Source organism: Podarcis pityusensis (assembly GCF_964106645.2).
Source record: "Podarcis pityusensis genome assembly, chromosome: Z".
NCBI classification, from domain to species: Eukaryota; Metazoa; Chordata; class Lepidosauria; order Squamata; family Lacertidae; genus Podarcis; species Podarcis pityusensis.
In genome coordinates, this window is record NC_138044.1 from 2919354 (window position 1) to 2935982 (window position 16629).

The 16629-nt window shown below is 47.0% G+C and overlaps 1 protein-coding gene across 1 annotated transcript in view; it reads left to right on the forward strand.

The window, feature by feature from the left end:
- Positions 1 to 1061: 1061 nt before the first annotated feature.
- Positions 1062 to 16629, forward strand: part of NPDC1 (neural proliferation, differentiation and control 1) — a 54556-nt gene continuing 38988 nt past the window's right edge. The window contains exon 1 of the mRNA XM_080991013.1: positions 1062 to 1233. Within this exon, the coding sequence (XP_080847139.1) occupies positions 1173 to 1233 (61 nt within the window). The 5' untranslated portion in view covers positions 1062 to 1172. The remainder of the gene's footprint in view (positions 1234 to 16629) is intronic.

The following is a 16629-nucleotide window of genomic DNA, read 5'->3' on the forward strand; positions in this document are numbered from 1 at the left end:
CTGATGGTGTTTCCTGCTTGGCAGGGGGTTGGACTCGATGGCCCTTGTGGTCTCTTCCAACTCTATGATTCTATGATTCTATGATTCTATGAATTAAATCAACTGAACAAACTTATTTCTCAGTGGACATGAACAGAATTGCATTATTAGGTACTTTGCAATATACTAATTTTTAAACTTCTGAATCATTAATAACAATTATTAATTATAATTATGGGACATGCTTCAATATTAATCAACCAATAATCATTAATAACAACAGAATAATAATTAGAGTATTTCATTTTTATTACTAATGACTAATAACAGCAGTGCATGATTTAGTATTAAATAAACCAATAATCATTAATAACAATAAAAAAGTAAGCAGAATATTGATTATTATTATTCATGGCTAATAATAGCAGCAATAATTATTGATCACTGTAAGTTAGGGGAGTATTTCTTTTTTATTATCAATGACTAATAATAATAAAGTATGAGTACTAATCAACCAATTATTAATTAACTGTAAGATGGTAAGGAGAGTATTTCATTTTTATTATTTATGGCTAATAATAATAAAAAAGATGTTTTAGTATTAAATAAACCTATCAGCATGAATAGCAATAAAAAGTAGTGCGGTTATTTAGTGTATAGTATTAATGACTACTACTACTAATAAAAATAATAATGGATAATGCTTTAGTATTACGCAACTGACCAAATTCAATAACTATGAAATAACGGCGAGAGTATTTCTTTTTTCCATCAGTACTACTAGAGTATGCTTTGATATTATTGGCCAAACATTAAAAAAAACAACCAGGTCCCGGGGTTTAAGCGCCACCGGCGCGGCCAGGTGGAGGCGGCGGGGGCGGAGCTTTGCGTGCTGCGCTCGGCCCCCGCCTCGCCCTTTCCCTCCTGCGTCCCGGGGCGATTGCGAAGCCCGGCTGCACCTGCGGCCACTCGCGGCTACGGCCAGGTGGGCGGCGCGGGGCGAAGCCTGCTGACCAAAGGAGGGCTGCCATTGGTCCCTCGCGCGCGCCCGCCCCCTCCCCGCCGGCTGGCCCCGCCCGGGCTCTGCTTTGCTCCTGCCAGCGCAGCGCTGCTCCCTCGGCTCCCCTGTGCCGCATCGCCAAGCAGCCGCCGCCACCGTCGCCGCGATGCTCCGCCGGGCCAGCCGCTGAAGAATGAGCGCCGCTCCCTTCCTGCGCCTGCTGCTCCTGACGCCCCTCGCCTGGGGCCTCCTCAGTAAGCCCCCTCCCCCTCTGGGGGTCTCTCTCTCTCTCTCTCTCTCTGGGCCTCCCCCTCCTGCGGGCTTTCTCTCCTCCCGGTCGCTGTGCCCCCCCCCCCGCACCCATCCCCTCCTGGATTTTATCTTCAGTCCTAATCTCCCCCACCATCACTTTTTTCCCTAGCCAGAATAACCCCCCAACCTTCCTCTTCGCCCGGCTTCACTTTGACCTCCCCCCCACTCCACACCCCTTGTTCTCCTTTAGAAACGCCCCCCCCCCACCCGTCCATTCCTTAATTAACATTTCTCTAACTAGGGTTCATTCCCATTCCTCCCTGCATTTCCTTCATGCCCCCTCCCACTTTATTTTCCTAATGATACTATTCCGAAGCTTTAATTCTCTCCCCCTCCCTTCTATCCAACCCTGATTCTGTCTGGCTGACCCCACCCTGCCCGAATAATTTCCTCTTAGTTATGTGCTGCCATTTATGCACTTTGTTGTTAGTGGGGGGTTTGGGGGGCGTAGTCCACCGTTGGCAATTCTGTCTGAGGTGGACTGGCTTATATTGGGGGCTGGGAGTTTAGCTGCAGGACTGGATAGCTCCTGCCAAAGTTATACAGTACAGTACAGTCGTACCTCTGGTCACGTACTTAATTTGTTCCGGAGGTCCATTCTTAACCTGAAACTGTTCTTAACCTGAGGTACCACTTTAGCTAATGGGGCCTACCGCTGCCGCCGTGCGATTTCTGCTCTCATCCTGAAGCAAAGTTCTTAACCCGAGGTCCCATTTCTAGGTTAGCAGAGTCTGTAACCTGAAGCGTATGTAACCTGAAGCGTCTGTAACGTGAGGTACCACTGTGCTGATATGTGGCCTCAAGGCTGTTTCCTTGGTGTTGTTTCTAACGTGAGTGCTCTTATTGTGCCTTCCTTCTCGGTCGATGTGTCTTGCATGTGTGGCCTTGGAGCATAAGCTCCTGCTTAGTGGTGGATTTCACACCCTGCCCCCACCCCACCCGTTGGTGTTCACTAAAGGAGAAAGGCTTCATTCCTTCCCACTCTGATGGACGGAGCACCCAAAACCATGTGTCATCCAGTAAAAAAAATAGATTCTGGAAAAGAGGGCCTCTTTTCTTCTTGTGCATAATGGGCAGGTAGCTTTTTTTTGTTGCTAATTTACCATTTAATCTCGGTAAGGAATCAGACCCCTTTGTCTGTGCTGCAATTCTGCAGCATAGCAGTCCTTGCTAATCTGGGGCACCTCCAGATGTTTTGCACCACAAACCAACATAAGCCTGATGGGAGTTGTTGTCCAACGGACCCGTAGAGCACCAGATTGGCAAAGACACCACCTGCACATTCACCCTCCTGAGCTTGTTTTGCAACTTCTGACTCTCATGAATACAACCTTGGACACATCACATAAGTTCCTTGATTGGTTGATTAATTGCCCGGATGCCCCGATAGCAGAGATGCTTCCTGCGTTCCCAGTAGTGTGTCAGGATTAGGGTTGCCCAACCTTTGGAAGATGCTGCATGCTGTTCATCTGCATGAGTTACTGATCCGCAGCAAAGGCTCCTGCAGAGAGACAGAGGGCAGCATCCTCTAAGGCAGGCCCACTGTCACCATCATTGCACTGGTGTGGCAGAATCAGCCATTTAGACCCCTTGAAGAGACTTGGCGTGATTGGAAGGAGTTGTAGTCAGAGCAGTAAATCGGCCAGGGTTGCAGTCTGCATCCTCTTTGGTGGGTGACTGACTGTTCTTGACTGTGAAAATTTAATGAATTCCTTTCTCACTGTGTGGAAGTTGTTGTGTAAGAGATGCAATCAACTTCCCCCCTTCAGCTGTTTGGGTTTGTGGACTTTGTGAACTGTCTGCTACCTTTACCCGAGGAAGCTGCCGCTCTCTTCAGATAGCAGCAAAGCTCTTGACTTTCCTCAGTCAGTGGATTGACACATCTTGACTTCTACCTGAAGTGGCTAGAAAACATTATCTCAAGACGGGCGGCAGGATGCTAGAATATTTTCTGTGGTAGCAATTGTGGATGTACTGCTCAACTCTATGAGGCATTCAGGCCAGTCATTCAGTTTTATTGCACATAGCCAAAGGCTGCCGCAATGTACACAGAATCATTCAACAATTAAAAGAAAATATACCAGATTGATACAAAAAACTTAAAACATTTATATTATGAAGACATTACCTACTCTAAACAGAGCTATAAAAGTACCTTAATATACAAGTTAAGACATTAAACAATAAAATTTATAAGCTAAAGGTATCACATGGCCACTAACATATTAAAAAAGAATGTTAATACAATGTGCAATTATATTTGGAGTTTGGTGATAAAGATAGAATATAGCTTGATGTAGATAGGGTCAAATAAATTCATCTCCTTTACAGTTGGTGGCTACCTTGGCTATATAATTTGCTCTAATTTTCCTAGCGGCAGTTGCAAAGAGTTCTACACGCCAGGTCACATACTTATCTGTGTCTGCGAGGAGATATAAAATCATGTCAGAGGGGTTCTGGCCAGGAGACCTTGTCCTTATAGGTGCTAAAAATCTTTCTCTTGCTTCATTATATAAGGGGCAGCGCAAGATGTAATGCATAAGGTCCTCTACTTCAGGACATCCCCTAAATTGTGGGTGTACTGCTCAACTCTGTGAGGCATTCAGGCAGTGGATGTGGAAGACAGTTTAGAGCAAATGTTTTAGGTGTCCTCTTGGGTGTTTGGCCTTCATAATAATGCTGAGGCCATCTTTGCATCATTGAAGCACGTAATTTTGAACAAAGCTGTTGTTGGCCTGGCATAGTGCAAAATTAAGAAGAGCTGCTGTGCTAAAATGTGGGGTTGCTCTTTTGCAACTCTGGCCCCAGTCACACCATACAGTCAAGGCATTTAAAGCAGTGTGGAGTAGTGGTTAGACCGCTGGACTGTGACTCAACCATGAAGCTTAGTGGATGACCTTGGGCCAGTCAGTTCCTCTCAGCTGCACCATGAGGAGGGGGAGAACCATGTACACCAACCTGAGCTCCTTGGAGTAAAGGTGGAATGAGTATGTGCATGCAATAAATAATAAATAAATAAATACAATACTACATTAAAGAGTCATGGCTTCCTGCAAAGAATTATTGGAAGTGTAGTTTAAAGGTGCTGAAGATTGTTAGGAGCCCACTATATTCCCCTCACTTTACTAAAATTCTTAAAGTGATTTAGCAATCAATCCCTCTTCACATAGTCACTGCTGGCTGGCACCATAAGGGAAATAGTGGGGGGTGGCGTTGTCCCCACTTTGCTATTTTAAACACGCTTTGCAAGCAGGAATTAAATTGCTTTAACTGACAGTTTGGCAAAAAGTGAGGGGAGGCGGGAATCATTGACTTGTTGGCATGCATCCAGGGCTGCCTATCCTCTATGCAAAGAATTATGTGCCAAGAGAAACTGAATTCTGTGATTGGCAAAAATTATGCAAATTTGTTTTGCCTAATTTATTGACTGTCATGGGGAAGAGAGAGATGGGATAAGTCTCTCTCTCTCTCTCTCTCTCTCTCTCTCTCTCTCACACACACACACACACACACACACACAGGTAGCCCTGCTCAGCTCCCCTCTTGCTCTTGTGGTTTTGCCAGGTACTTCCACATATTTTTCATTGTTATATTTGCTGGTGATGAGGGACAGGACCTTGCCTCTTTATTTGTCTTTTAAAAGTGAAAGCTGAAAATGCAATTAAAAAACAAGCAAGCAAGCAATTGGTGGGATTTCAAACCATCAATTAAGAGCCAGATTGTGGCCAGGTGCTATATGGGAATTGACTAATTAAAGGGTCCTTAGAATCCTAATAGTTGGAAGGCACCCAGAGGGTCCAACTCTGCAATGCAGGAGCGGGGGAAAGTGGAGCCCCAGCTGAACAGGGCTGCGCAGCTGTCCACTGAGACCTCAGCTGTGGGGGTTTGTCATTGTGGAAACGCTCTGGAGAATTTAGCCCCAAGTTAAGCATTGTGCAGATTTGCTGTTCCAGATTCCAAGCAAAAATAGTCTCAGAAGTCACTCAGATTCAGTGGAGCAAAATGCATGCAGAGCTGGTCATATCTTGATGACACTTTGCCAGCCCTAAATCAGTTTTGAAAACGACGAGTTAGAGTTATTAACATAATTATTCTTGGGCAGCTAAATAGGTATCGCCTTCCTTAGCTTGAAGGCGTTTGGCAGACGCATCTATTCTCCACCCACTTCCATTCCATTGCACAGTAATTGATAAGACTGTAGCTTAATGGCTCGGTTTTACACCTGTGTCTATGTACTAAACCACACATTCAGAATAAGAGTCTTTAATGGCCTGAACCACTTCAGAAGAGCAATTGTGTTCATTCCTTTTTTAAAAAGTCCATGCTTATAGAAAGCTAGTTCATCAGGGAAGATAATATTTCTTTCCCACTCCTTTATGTGATATTTCTACATGCAGGAAGTGCATGTTGGTGCAGTGTAAAGTGATAATTTAGAAAGGACCCTCCTGTTTACATTTTATTGAGGGGAAACGTTGCAAATACTAATCAATAATGCATGCATTATTTTAAGTATGCCCATAAGGGGCCACTTGAATGGCGTCCATATACAGGTCACTATTTGAAACCTGAGCTGGTTTGAAACCATTTTGCCTATTAGTATCCTACTTCCTGTGAAAGGACACTCTGGTAACCATGATTTGGGTAAAGGAGTTGAGATATTAGTTTTGACATCACAGCTGATGACATGCCTTACTGGTTTGTTTATTTTTAGTACATTTGCTTTTCATACGTGTTTTGATACATTTATTCCCAGTCCCCCCCTCCCAAGATTCTCAGGGCAAAGTGCGTGGTTTTTCATCTTCTCTCAATCTCGATTTCATATTCTCAGCAACCCTGCGAGGTAGTTTATGCTGGCAGAGAGTGATTGGCCCAGTTTCAGCCAGTGAGCTTCATGGCTGAGCGGGAGGGTTGAACTTGCCTTTCTCCTGGGCCATGTTGTTCTTGTTGTTTAGTCGTTTAGTCGTGTCCGACTCTTCGTGACCCCATGAACCAGAGCACACCAGGCACTCCTGTCTTCCACTGCCTCCTGCAGTTTGGTCAAACTCATGCTGGTAGCTTTGAGAACACTGTCCAACCGTCTCGTCCTCTGTCGTCCCCTTCTCCTTGTGCCCTCAATCTTTCCCAACATCAGGGTCTTTTCCAGGGAGTCTTCTCTTCTCATGAGGTGGCCAAAGTCTTGGAGCCTCAGCTTCAGGATCTGTCCTTCCTGTGAGCACTCAGGGCTGATTTCCTTCAGAATGGAGAGGTTTGATCTTCTTGCAGTCCATGGGACTCTCAAGAGTCTCCTCCAGCACCAGAATTCAAAACATCTACTGGGCCATGGATGGGAAGTTTCCAGATGTTGCTGGACCCATCAGCCCCAGAAGCCAAGTTGACCAAAGGTCAGGGATGATGAGAGTTCCCCATCCCTGTCCTAGGTGGTCTGTCCATCCAGGCACTGCAGTTGTCTTCTGTCAGTTCCCCACCCACCTCCCTGCCAGCACTGCTTCCCTTGCAGCTGCATTAGTGCCGCACTGGACGGCGCAACAAAGGTTGTGTGCCTGGAGGTGGTGGTGTCAGTATTTTGGGGCTGCGCCGCAGGAGTCTGCTAAGAGGGGTGTGGTGTGTTGTGGGGAAAGTCTGTTTGCTGTCCATTCCTGGGTGGCACAGCCCATTGAGTCAAGGTGCCATGGCTGCAGGCAAGGGTGGCACCAAGTGCAGCTGTAGCAAATAGAATGCTTCTGAACCTTCTGAACAGCTATAGTGATGCACTGCCCTGTCAGGATCAGCTCCCAGGATACTCCCCCTTGCAGGGAGGACCAGCGTAGTCCAAAACATCAGGAGGTCACCAGGCTGACATATGGTGATGCTGTGCAAATTGAGCACCTAGAACAGTGGTTCTCAACCTGTGGGTCCCCCGATGTTTTTGGACAACAATGCCCATCACCCCTGAGCTCTGGCCTTGCTAGCTAGGGGTGATGGGAGTTGTAGTTCAACAACATCGGGGGACCCACAGGTTGATAAAGGCTGACCTAGAACAAGGGTAGGCAACCTAAGGCCCAGGGGCTGGATCCGGCCCAATCATCTTCTAAATCTGGTCCGCAGACAGTCGGGAATCAGCATGTCTTTACATGAGTAGAATGTGTCCTTTTATTTAAAATGCATCTCTGGGTTATTTGTGGGGCATAGGAATCCATTCATTCTCTCCCCCCCCCCCAGCAAAAAATATATTCTGGCCCCCCACAAGGTCTGAGGGACAGTGGACCAGCCCCCTGCTGAAAAAGTTTGCTGACCCCGACCTAGAACTTCAGATAATATCAGAAGAAAGGGGGTTGGGGAGACCATTTCCCATAAACAGTCTACCCTGTAATAATTTATTTCCCAACTGTACGATATGTTGCTTGATTGCGGTCTCCACTGGATGGATAAGCTGCATGTTCAGTTTAGTTTTCAAAAGGGTGTTTTGATTTTTAGCACTCTTTGCTTGTTTCCTGATCTTCCAGTTAGCATCCTCTCGGGTCTGAACAGGAAGGAAATTAGATTTATGAAGCTGAGTCTTGTGGGCAGACTGAATGGGCTCTCAAAACAGTTGAATTTTGGGTGGAAGGGAAATCTATTTCAGGGCTGTAGCTCAGCAGCAGAGTGCCTGCTTGGCATGCAGAATGTCCCAGGTTCGCTCCCTGGCGTGATCCTTCTATGCTGAGGGAAGATTCTTGTCGGAGTCCCACAGAGAGCCACTGCCAGTTCATAGGGGCAGAACTGAACTAGGTGGACTAGTGGTTGGACACCATATAAGGTAAATTCATACATTTCCAGCGAGAAGAGGGTTAGGGCCCAGCAGTTCACAAATTCTGATCCTGGTGAACATCCACCAGCATTTTACTGCAGCTTTCTCCTAATAAACACATTTTTGTATGCAGTGCTGACAAATATACACATCTTTGCAAGCAGTTTCCTGTAAAATAATGCATTTTCACCAATGTATCCATTTTTAGGTACGTCATCTTAGCTTGTTTGCACCCATTTTTTGTTTGCAGGACATCACTGCAACATTCAGAGAAATGTGATTTTCAAAGAATTATTATGACTCTGAGTGCTTAAAGCCCTTTGCGTAAAACCTAGATATACATATACATTTATGTATCTGTACATATATGTTTAATCAGGCTGCTGCTTTGATGGTACTGGCCTAGATAATTTAGAGTCCTCCCTGTGAATAAGGAAACAGGGGCAGATGTTTCTTTACGCTTATCTGGATTTGAACATTGCGGGTTGCCAAACCTGCTTTTCCTGAAGCATTTCACAGGAGGCCAAAGGTTTGCAGCCAGAGAAATGCGTCCTGGGCTTGCATGTGAGTGACACGATTTGAGGACAAGGAACACGTGTTGTTGTTATTATTAATGGCTGTGGTTCAAGTGCTGCCTCTTTGCTTGGCCCTGGCCTGCAATATCCTGATCGCCTGGCTCAGGGTGATGGGGAGGAAGGGGCCCAGACCTTGCAGAAACAGAATCTCTTTGCTAAGTCCATTGAGGGGCCAATGGGAGAGGAGTGAGAAGTGGAGTGGAGGCTTCGCGCTCCCCAGCTGAGCTGCCCCATCCCGCTCCTACTTGTGTGCAAGCAGGAGCAGGGTGGGGATCTCTCAGCTGGGAAGCACCAAGCCTTCACTTCTGAGAGATCTCCATCCACTCCTGCTTGCATGCAAGTAGGAACAGGATCGGGGAGCTCAGCTGGGGAGCACCTGGCTGTCCTCAGGTAGTGCAGGAGCCGTTCAGATGCGGCTTCTGGGCTGCGCCCACCTTCCCCAACCCCAGCAACTATTCTGTTATGTGCTGAAGTTCTCACCCTGGGCCAGCAGGGGGATACTGTAGATAGGTATGCAAATGAAGGATCGAAAGTGATGTTCAGTGGTTGGCTAGTTACAGAAAATGGTTACTGTTGCATTCTAGTGGAGCTCTATATAAGCAGGCTGACTGAGCTCCTCTGTTCAGTTCTGTTCCAGCTTACAAATAAAGAGCTGCTTTGGAAGAATCGCTGTGTCGTCTGATATGTTCGCCCACAACTTAACATATTCAGCCTGGCTGCCTTCATGGGGTTGCAGGGGATCTGATGCAGAGGTGGGGGCTCCTTTAAACTTCTCCCTTGAGGGGAGTGCAGCCACGAACCCCTCAATGGAAAGTGTGACGGAGCCTGCACTTCCCCAGCTGAGCAGCCCCAATCCAATTCCTGTTCCCGTGCAAGCAGCAACGCTGCCTAACAGAACAGCCCAATCCCACTCCTACTTGCCTGCAAGTAGGAGCAGACCAGTATAAAGTAAGCAGCTCATAAGCGGCACACAAAACGCTACCAAGCCATTCTACGTTATAAATCTTATATTAATAATCCAAAAACTGAGAGAGCTATGTACAAGATCTACTACAGAAGCCACAAACAGAAAACTCATTCAAATTGTGTCCAAAAGGAAGATTCAGTCTTTAAAGTTCCTTTAGCCAGGCTCTTGTAGATATCAACAAAGGTAAGTTTGATCAAATGAAGTGTCAGCGATGTGTGGCACTCACAATGGAAGTTATACTCAGAACAGAGCACGTTTGGCTCCCCTTCTAAACTAAAATCTCAGTATTCAGGTTAAATGGTCATGTTGGCACTTTGCGATATATAAGTGGGTGTTGAGTTGCAGCTTGGGCACTCGCTCTCTAAGGCTCGCCAACACTGCCCTAGCTAAAAAGCCCCAAATGTTGTGACCTTTCCTCATTGGGGAGTTGTTGCAGCTTCTTAATCGTTCTGGTGTCTCTTTTCTTCCTGGACTTTGAGATGAGCCTTGCAATCCTTGCTCTGACATCAGGTGAGCAGGGGGAAAGTAACATGGCTTTTTCAGTGTTGGCTCCGCGGTTGTGGAACTTGTTCTTGGAGATCTTCCAAGCTCTCTCCCTCTTTCCACCTTCAGCTGGATGATGAAGTCTTTCATTTTAAAGCCAAGCTAGCTTTAAATAAGTGACCTGCTGCATTTGTTGTTCCTTCAATGACGTTTTGCATTCTGCTGTATCATTGTGTTTTAATGGATGTTTGGTTTTATTGATTTTGTTATATTATATTTAAAAACTGGGTTCGTTTTGGATAGGACAATGGGTCTGCAATATTAAAGTGAAATGAAATGGATATTTTAAGCAGAGGATTGAGCTGGGCATCTGCAGGCAAACAGGATTATGGGCCCATCAGCCCAGGTCTCTGGCCTGTCACTGTCTCTGTGTTTCAGCCAGCCATTTGGCACCAGGAATTTGAACCCAATACTTTCTCGCAGGCTCTGCTGTTGAGCTGTGGGGCTTTACCTTTCAAGTGTGCCAGATCCTCATTTTCCTCCTCCAGACTTTTTTTCCTGTTAACTGAATGCAAAATTTTGGGGGCAAGGATACAGACCAGTGAAGCGCCTTTAATCTAAACCTGTTTGCTTCTGCTACCCCTGGCTGTAGGAAGGAAGGAGGGGGGAAATCCTGAACCTATTATGAACCAGCATGGCCAGGGTGGGGGTGGCCAGGATTAAGAACGGGGAGAAATTCAATGAAGTTCACATTGAAAGGCGAACCTACCTAAATCACGCATTCTGAAATGATATGAGAATGAAACAAAGTTCACCCTTCTCCAATTTTTGCACTGCTGTTCTGCAGCCAAGTAACATGAAAAGAATTGCACATAGTGAAATATCCATAAAATGCATATTTTATTGTAAATATCATGTGCAGATGCATTATTTTAGAGGAAGTTTCTTTACAAATGTGTGCATTAGTGAGATGATGATAATAATAATAATAATAATAATAATAATAATAATTTATTATTTATACCCCGCTCATCTGGCTGAGTCTCCCCAGCCACTCTGGGCGGCTCCCAATCAAGTGTTAAAAACAGTACAGCATTAAATAATAAGAACTTCCCTAATAATAATAAAAATAAATTTGCACTAAAATGCTTATAGATTTTCATGAGCACTTTTTTTTCAAAAAATCACAAACTATGTAACTTTTATGTTGTAAACCAGAGCTTTCCAAACTCTTCATGTTGGTTACAATGCTTTTATAGACATGCACCATATTGCTACACAGTAATTCAGTTTTACTAGCAAACCAGAGGTTAAACTAACCCCTTTTCAGCCCCGGAAGGAGCGTGGGGAGCGTTCGCACAACACACTTACACACTGCAGCTGGCACACTAGTGTGTCGTGACATACAGTTTGGGAAGCTCTGCTGTAAATGAAGTTTATAAATTTAATAAATAAACTGGAGAATTGAACTTTAAATTGGAAAAACAAGAACCCGGGGGAAACTTGAAATTTGCAGCATCTCCCAACCCTGGTCAGGATAGCCTAGCCCAGGCGTCCCCAACCTGCGGCCCTCCAGATGTTTTGGCCTACAACACCCATGATCCCTAGCTAACAGGACCAGTGGTCTGGGATGATGAGAATTGTATTCCAAAACATCTGGAGGGCCGAAGGTTGGGGATTCCAGGCCTAACCCAGCCTCCATCAACCTGGTGCCTTCTGGATGTTTTTGACTACAACTCCCAAAGGCCTCAGCCAGAGTGGTTGTATGATGCTGTGGCTGATGGGAATTGTAGTCTAAAACAGCTGGAAGGCACCAGGTTGGTGAAAGCTGGATGGCCTAGTTAATGCCTCTTAAAATATCTGTTCCCCTATCTGTTCCCCTTTCCCCCGTGCAGCTGCCTCATTTGATTAGGTGGGCTGATTTGACATGGTGGTTGAGAGCATGAGCAGTGAGTGTGAAGTCGTGGGCTACAAACTCAGTATACTAGCACAGGAGGTGTCCTGACATATTACAATCTTCATTAGTAATATAATGATAACCATGCTGATCTACCCTACCGGGGGCTGGTTGAGACTGCTTTAAGTAAATATTTATATCCCACCTTCGAAGTGCTTACACCCCACTTGAGGCTTCAAACGATAAGATTCTTATAGCAGCCTTTCTCAACCCTGGATCCCCAGCTGTTGTTGGAATACAGTTCCCATCATCCCTGACCACTGGTGTTGCTAGCTAGGGATGATAGAAGTTGTAGTCCAACAATAGCTGGGGACCCAAGGTCAACAATATCTGGGAACCAGTCAGTGTAGATGGACTGTTGGCGCAGGGCAGCCTCTGCTGTTCCTGTGTCATATATTTGACAAACCATGAGCATCTTGTGTGGGTCATGCTCCCCTAAATTCTCTTCCTTTTCCTTCCCACTTCCATTGAGGTACAGTATTGGGGAATCTATTTGGGATGGTGGAGCAACTGCTTACACCTGCCTGGATGTTGGAACTCCCCAGCCTTTTGAAAACTTTGTGTCAAGTACCTCCATGTGTGGTGGTGGTGTTGAAGATTTTGACATTTTTGTAGCCATCCAAGGTGAAACACTGATAAGGCTGTTGAAAATTTAACACTCCGTGTTGCTAAAAACCTAGAGCAAGCAGAAACCCCTTATTTTGCAGAGAAGGTCTTCATACCCAGTAGCATTCTGCAGATTGCCCTGTTCTGACACATTTGTGCTTGGGGAGCCCAAGGGCCTTCTGCGTCCGAGATTCTCTTCTTCTTACCCCCAAATAAGCACCACCTTAATAGCGACTGGTGATGGCTGGCTCTGCTCGAATAATCCCTTAAGCTGCCCTAAGGAGTTGCCTTTCCTGGAAGTACTCCCAAGGCTGCTTCGAAAACCCAGTTTCTAATCTGGAGCTAGAGCTGTAAGCACTCTGCATCCTGGACATCTGTGCTTCAAGGGCAGGCCTGTAATCCCGGAGGAGGGGGAAGGGGGGAGCTTTTGGGAATGGGTGGCTATATGACCCATTTGAGCAGAAGCATCTTCAAATGCTTGGTATCTGGAGGAGAAGAGATTTTTTTTCTTGGGGGGCTAGGACGCAAATTCATTCCTCCTAAGAACTTTCATTTTAAGGGGCAGTCAATGTATTTTTATTTTTAAGGCATGTGCAGTTCTTCAACAGTGTTCCCCTAACAATGAAGTTTTAAAATAAAGACATGGTGTGTCTGGTTCAGGGGGATCTCAAACCCTTTGGAGCTGAGAGAAATTGTCCTCACTTCTTTTCAGGAGCCCAGGCTGCCTGCTTTCTCCCCACTGTCTCCCCACTGTCCTCATCATGGGGGAAGGTAGATAGCCCCACCAGCTCCTTGATTCTCCCCCTAGGGTCAGCTTCTGCCTCTTTGGCCTGTCCCCCACTCTGCTGTAGTGGCTCCCTCTGGGGCTTATAGGCCAGGGGTCAGCAACCAAAGGTCCATGGGCCACAAACGGCCCACAGGGGTCATTTAACCGGCCCACGAGCTGCCCCCTAACCAAGCCGCTTGCTCAGCAAGTCCCTGCGTGCTGTGCTAAACCTGCGCAGCGCTGCGTGGGGACTCACTTCCATGGTGCCGAAAATCACGTCTGCGCATGCTCAGACGCCGGAAATCACATCTGCACAGACACTGGAAATTGCGGCCGCGCATGTGATCCAGCCCACGGAGGGATCTCCGCTGGAGTGAACCGGCCCAGGTGAGGTAAACATTGCCAACCCCTGTTATAGGCCATCAGGAGGAGGCTGGAAGTTTGCGTCCTCTAATAAATCGATCCCTTTTGTCCCCATCTGCACCCTACCTTGACTAACGGTGGGCTGAGCTACTCACGAGCCAGTAGTCAGTCTAGCATTCTAACAGACCATCTTGGCTGCCTCTTAGTGCAGACTCAAGACTGGCAGCAACAGCTGTGCTTACGATGATACAACGTTCTGTGCTTACGATGATAACTCACTTGTTAATAATGCTGTTTTAAATGTGCATTTTGACTTGCTTTAGAAATGCCTGCATTCGAAATGTTTCAGAAACTTTTTATTCTTAGCTTTGCTGCGTTAAATGTGCATTCTGTAGTTGACCTCCTTTGTAGTGTTTCATTTTGAAATATTTTAAATAATATTTCAGTTGCCCATTAATTATGCTGCTTTGAATGTATACTTTATGGCTGACTTTCTTCACTAATGTTTTTTCCTGGATTCTTTTTCTTGATGCTCCAATTCATTGGAAACAGAATCCTGCTCTCACACTGGCCAACGAAATGCTTCCAATTGCCGGAAGCTATAGGAAGAGAGAGTGTTGCTCTTGTGCTAAAATCCTGCTTGCAGGCTTCAGAGGTGTAGCTAGGGGGGAGCAGGGGGCATTGTGCACCACACTGCGGGGCTTGACACTTACCACTCCTGAGCCACGTGTCTCTACTGGGTGTGACGTGGTTGCTCGGGAACCTGCAGGCTCCGTGCTGCCCAAAACAGCAGTGTGGGGCTTGCATCCAGGCTAGATGGGACATTGGCCTCATCCAGCAGGGTTCTCCTTATGTTTTCCTTCTTCACCCATTGTATTTTGTATCATACCCTCCCTTTCAAACAGCTCAGGGTTGTAAACATGAGGGTTATCCTACTTGATCCTTGTAACAACCATGTAAGGTAGGTGGGGAGTTTAATGGAACAGCCATAGCTCAGTGAGTAGAGGAGGTTCCAGGCTCAGTCCCCAATGGCTTCTCCATGCAGGGCTGTCAGAAACACAAGATAGCTGCTGCCCATCAGGCGCGAAGGAAGTTTAACTGGCACCCAGTGTGGGGTGTCAGGGGTGGGGCAAACCACCCGGTGGCACATGTGCTTGTGTTGTACATACGGTGCACGTGTGGCACCACTACAAGTGGGATCCTCTGCTCATGGCTGCAGCTGTGAGAGCTGGAGCTGAAAAGCCGCGCACAACCAATAGCTAGTGGGTAATAATAATTTAAAAAATTATTTATACCCCGCCCTCCCCAGCCAGACAGAGCCGGGCTCAGGGTGGCTAACACCAGTAAAATTACAGTAGAAACATAGTAGGGGAGGGGGGACACCCAATTTAAAATACACATTAAAATGGAATTTAAAATGCAATTTAAAAATGCAGCCTCATTTTAAAAGTAGCCGATAAATCAAGACCATAAGGGGAGGGAAGACATAAGGATCAGACTGAGTCCAAACCAAAGGCCAGACAGAACAGCTCTGTCTTGCAGGCCCTGCGGAAAGATGTCAAGTCCCGCAGCGCCCTAGTCTCTTGTGACAGAGCGTTCCACCAAGTTGGGGCCAGTACTGAAAAGGCCCTGGCCTTAGTTGAGACCAATCTAACCTCCTTGAGGCTTGGGACCTCCAAAGTGTTGTCATTTGTGGACATTAAGGCTTGCCTTGCACACCGCTTTGCAGCTCCCGCCTTTCCCTGGCTCACTGTATGCTTGGAGTTGTGGGCGGGGGGGGGGCAGAATGTCACCCCCATCAGGATGGCACCCAGAGCGCGCCGCACCCGCCGCACTCACCTTGCTCGGCCTCTGCTGCCCATCAGTGTAGACAACACTGAGCTAGCCTCACTTAGGATGAGGCAGCTTCCTACATCCGATGGTGGTGTTAGCTTTGATACAAAAAGCAAAAAAGATTATTTCAGTAATCAAGCTTTTGAAGCGACCCTTGGAAAACCTCAAGGTTTTGCCTTCCAGCCTTGCAAATGAGCCCACAGCAGTACTAGCCTGCAAACTTCCTAATTCTGAGCTAGGTGAACCATTGGTCTGACTCGCTGTTGGCCTTGCACATTGGTTTTTCTTTCCCCGTTAGTAATGAGTGCAGACTTTAACCCAGGCTCCTTGCTAGACCCAGTGGCATAGTGCTGGTTGCCGGTGCCTGAGGTGGGCATGCACATGCACACTGGGTGAAGGGCATGTGCAGGGCAGGTGCCAGCTGAGCCCTCGTACCTGATGCCGCTGGAGCAACCCCACCCCTGCTGGAACAAAGTGGGGCCACACTGAGCTGCCCGTACGCACAGGGTGGAGCCCATGTAGCCGATACAGACTTTGGTGGGTGGAGAGGAGGGCACCATGCTGCTTCACTGGGGGCACCTGCGTAGGGGTGCCTGGTTTGTGCGCCCTCAAAAATTGTGCATCTGGGGCCACAGCCTCCTGGCACCACCACCCCATGTTACGCCCCTGGTTAGACCACACCACCTGTCTCTCACTCATCCTTGTTCCTGTTCTGAGGCCTGTGCCACAATAAACCCTTCTGAGACAAGTCAAATGGAAGCTGACAGAGGTGTAGGCTCTAGGTCTCTCTCCCTTTCTTAAAACCTTCTCTTCTGCTGCTCCTTCCTCTCTGCCTGTCCTCTCCCCTGCTCTTTCTCCAGCCTCTGGGATTGCCTCATAGAGCATCTATCTGTCTTGCAAGCAGAAGAGGAGCCTGGCTTTTGCAAGAGCACCTGCCAGAGGGAGGCACAGGTGGGTGGAGTTGGGCAGCAGGAGCATCTGCTGTGGGGAGGGAGGCGGGCTGGATGGCCTGGCACGGGAGG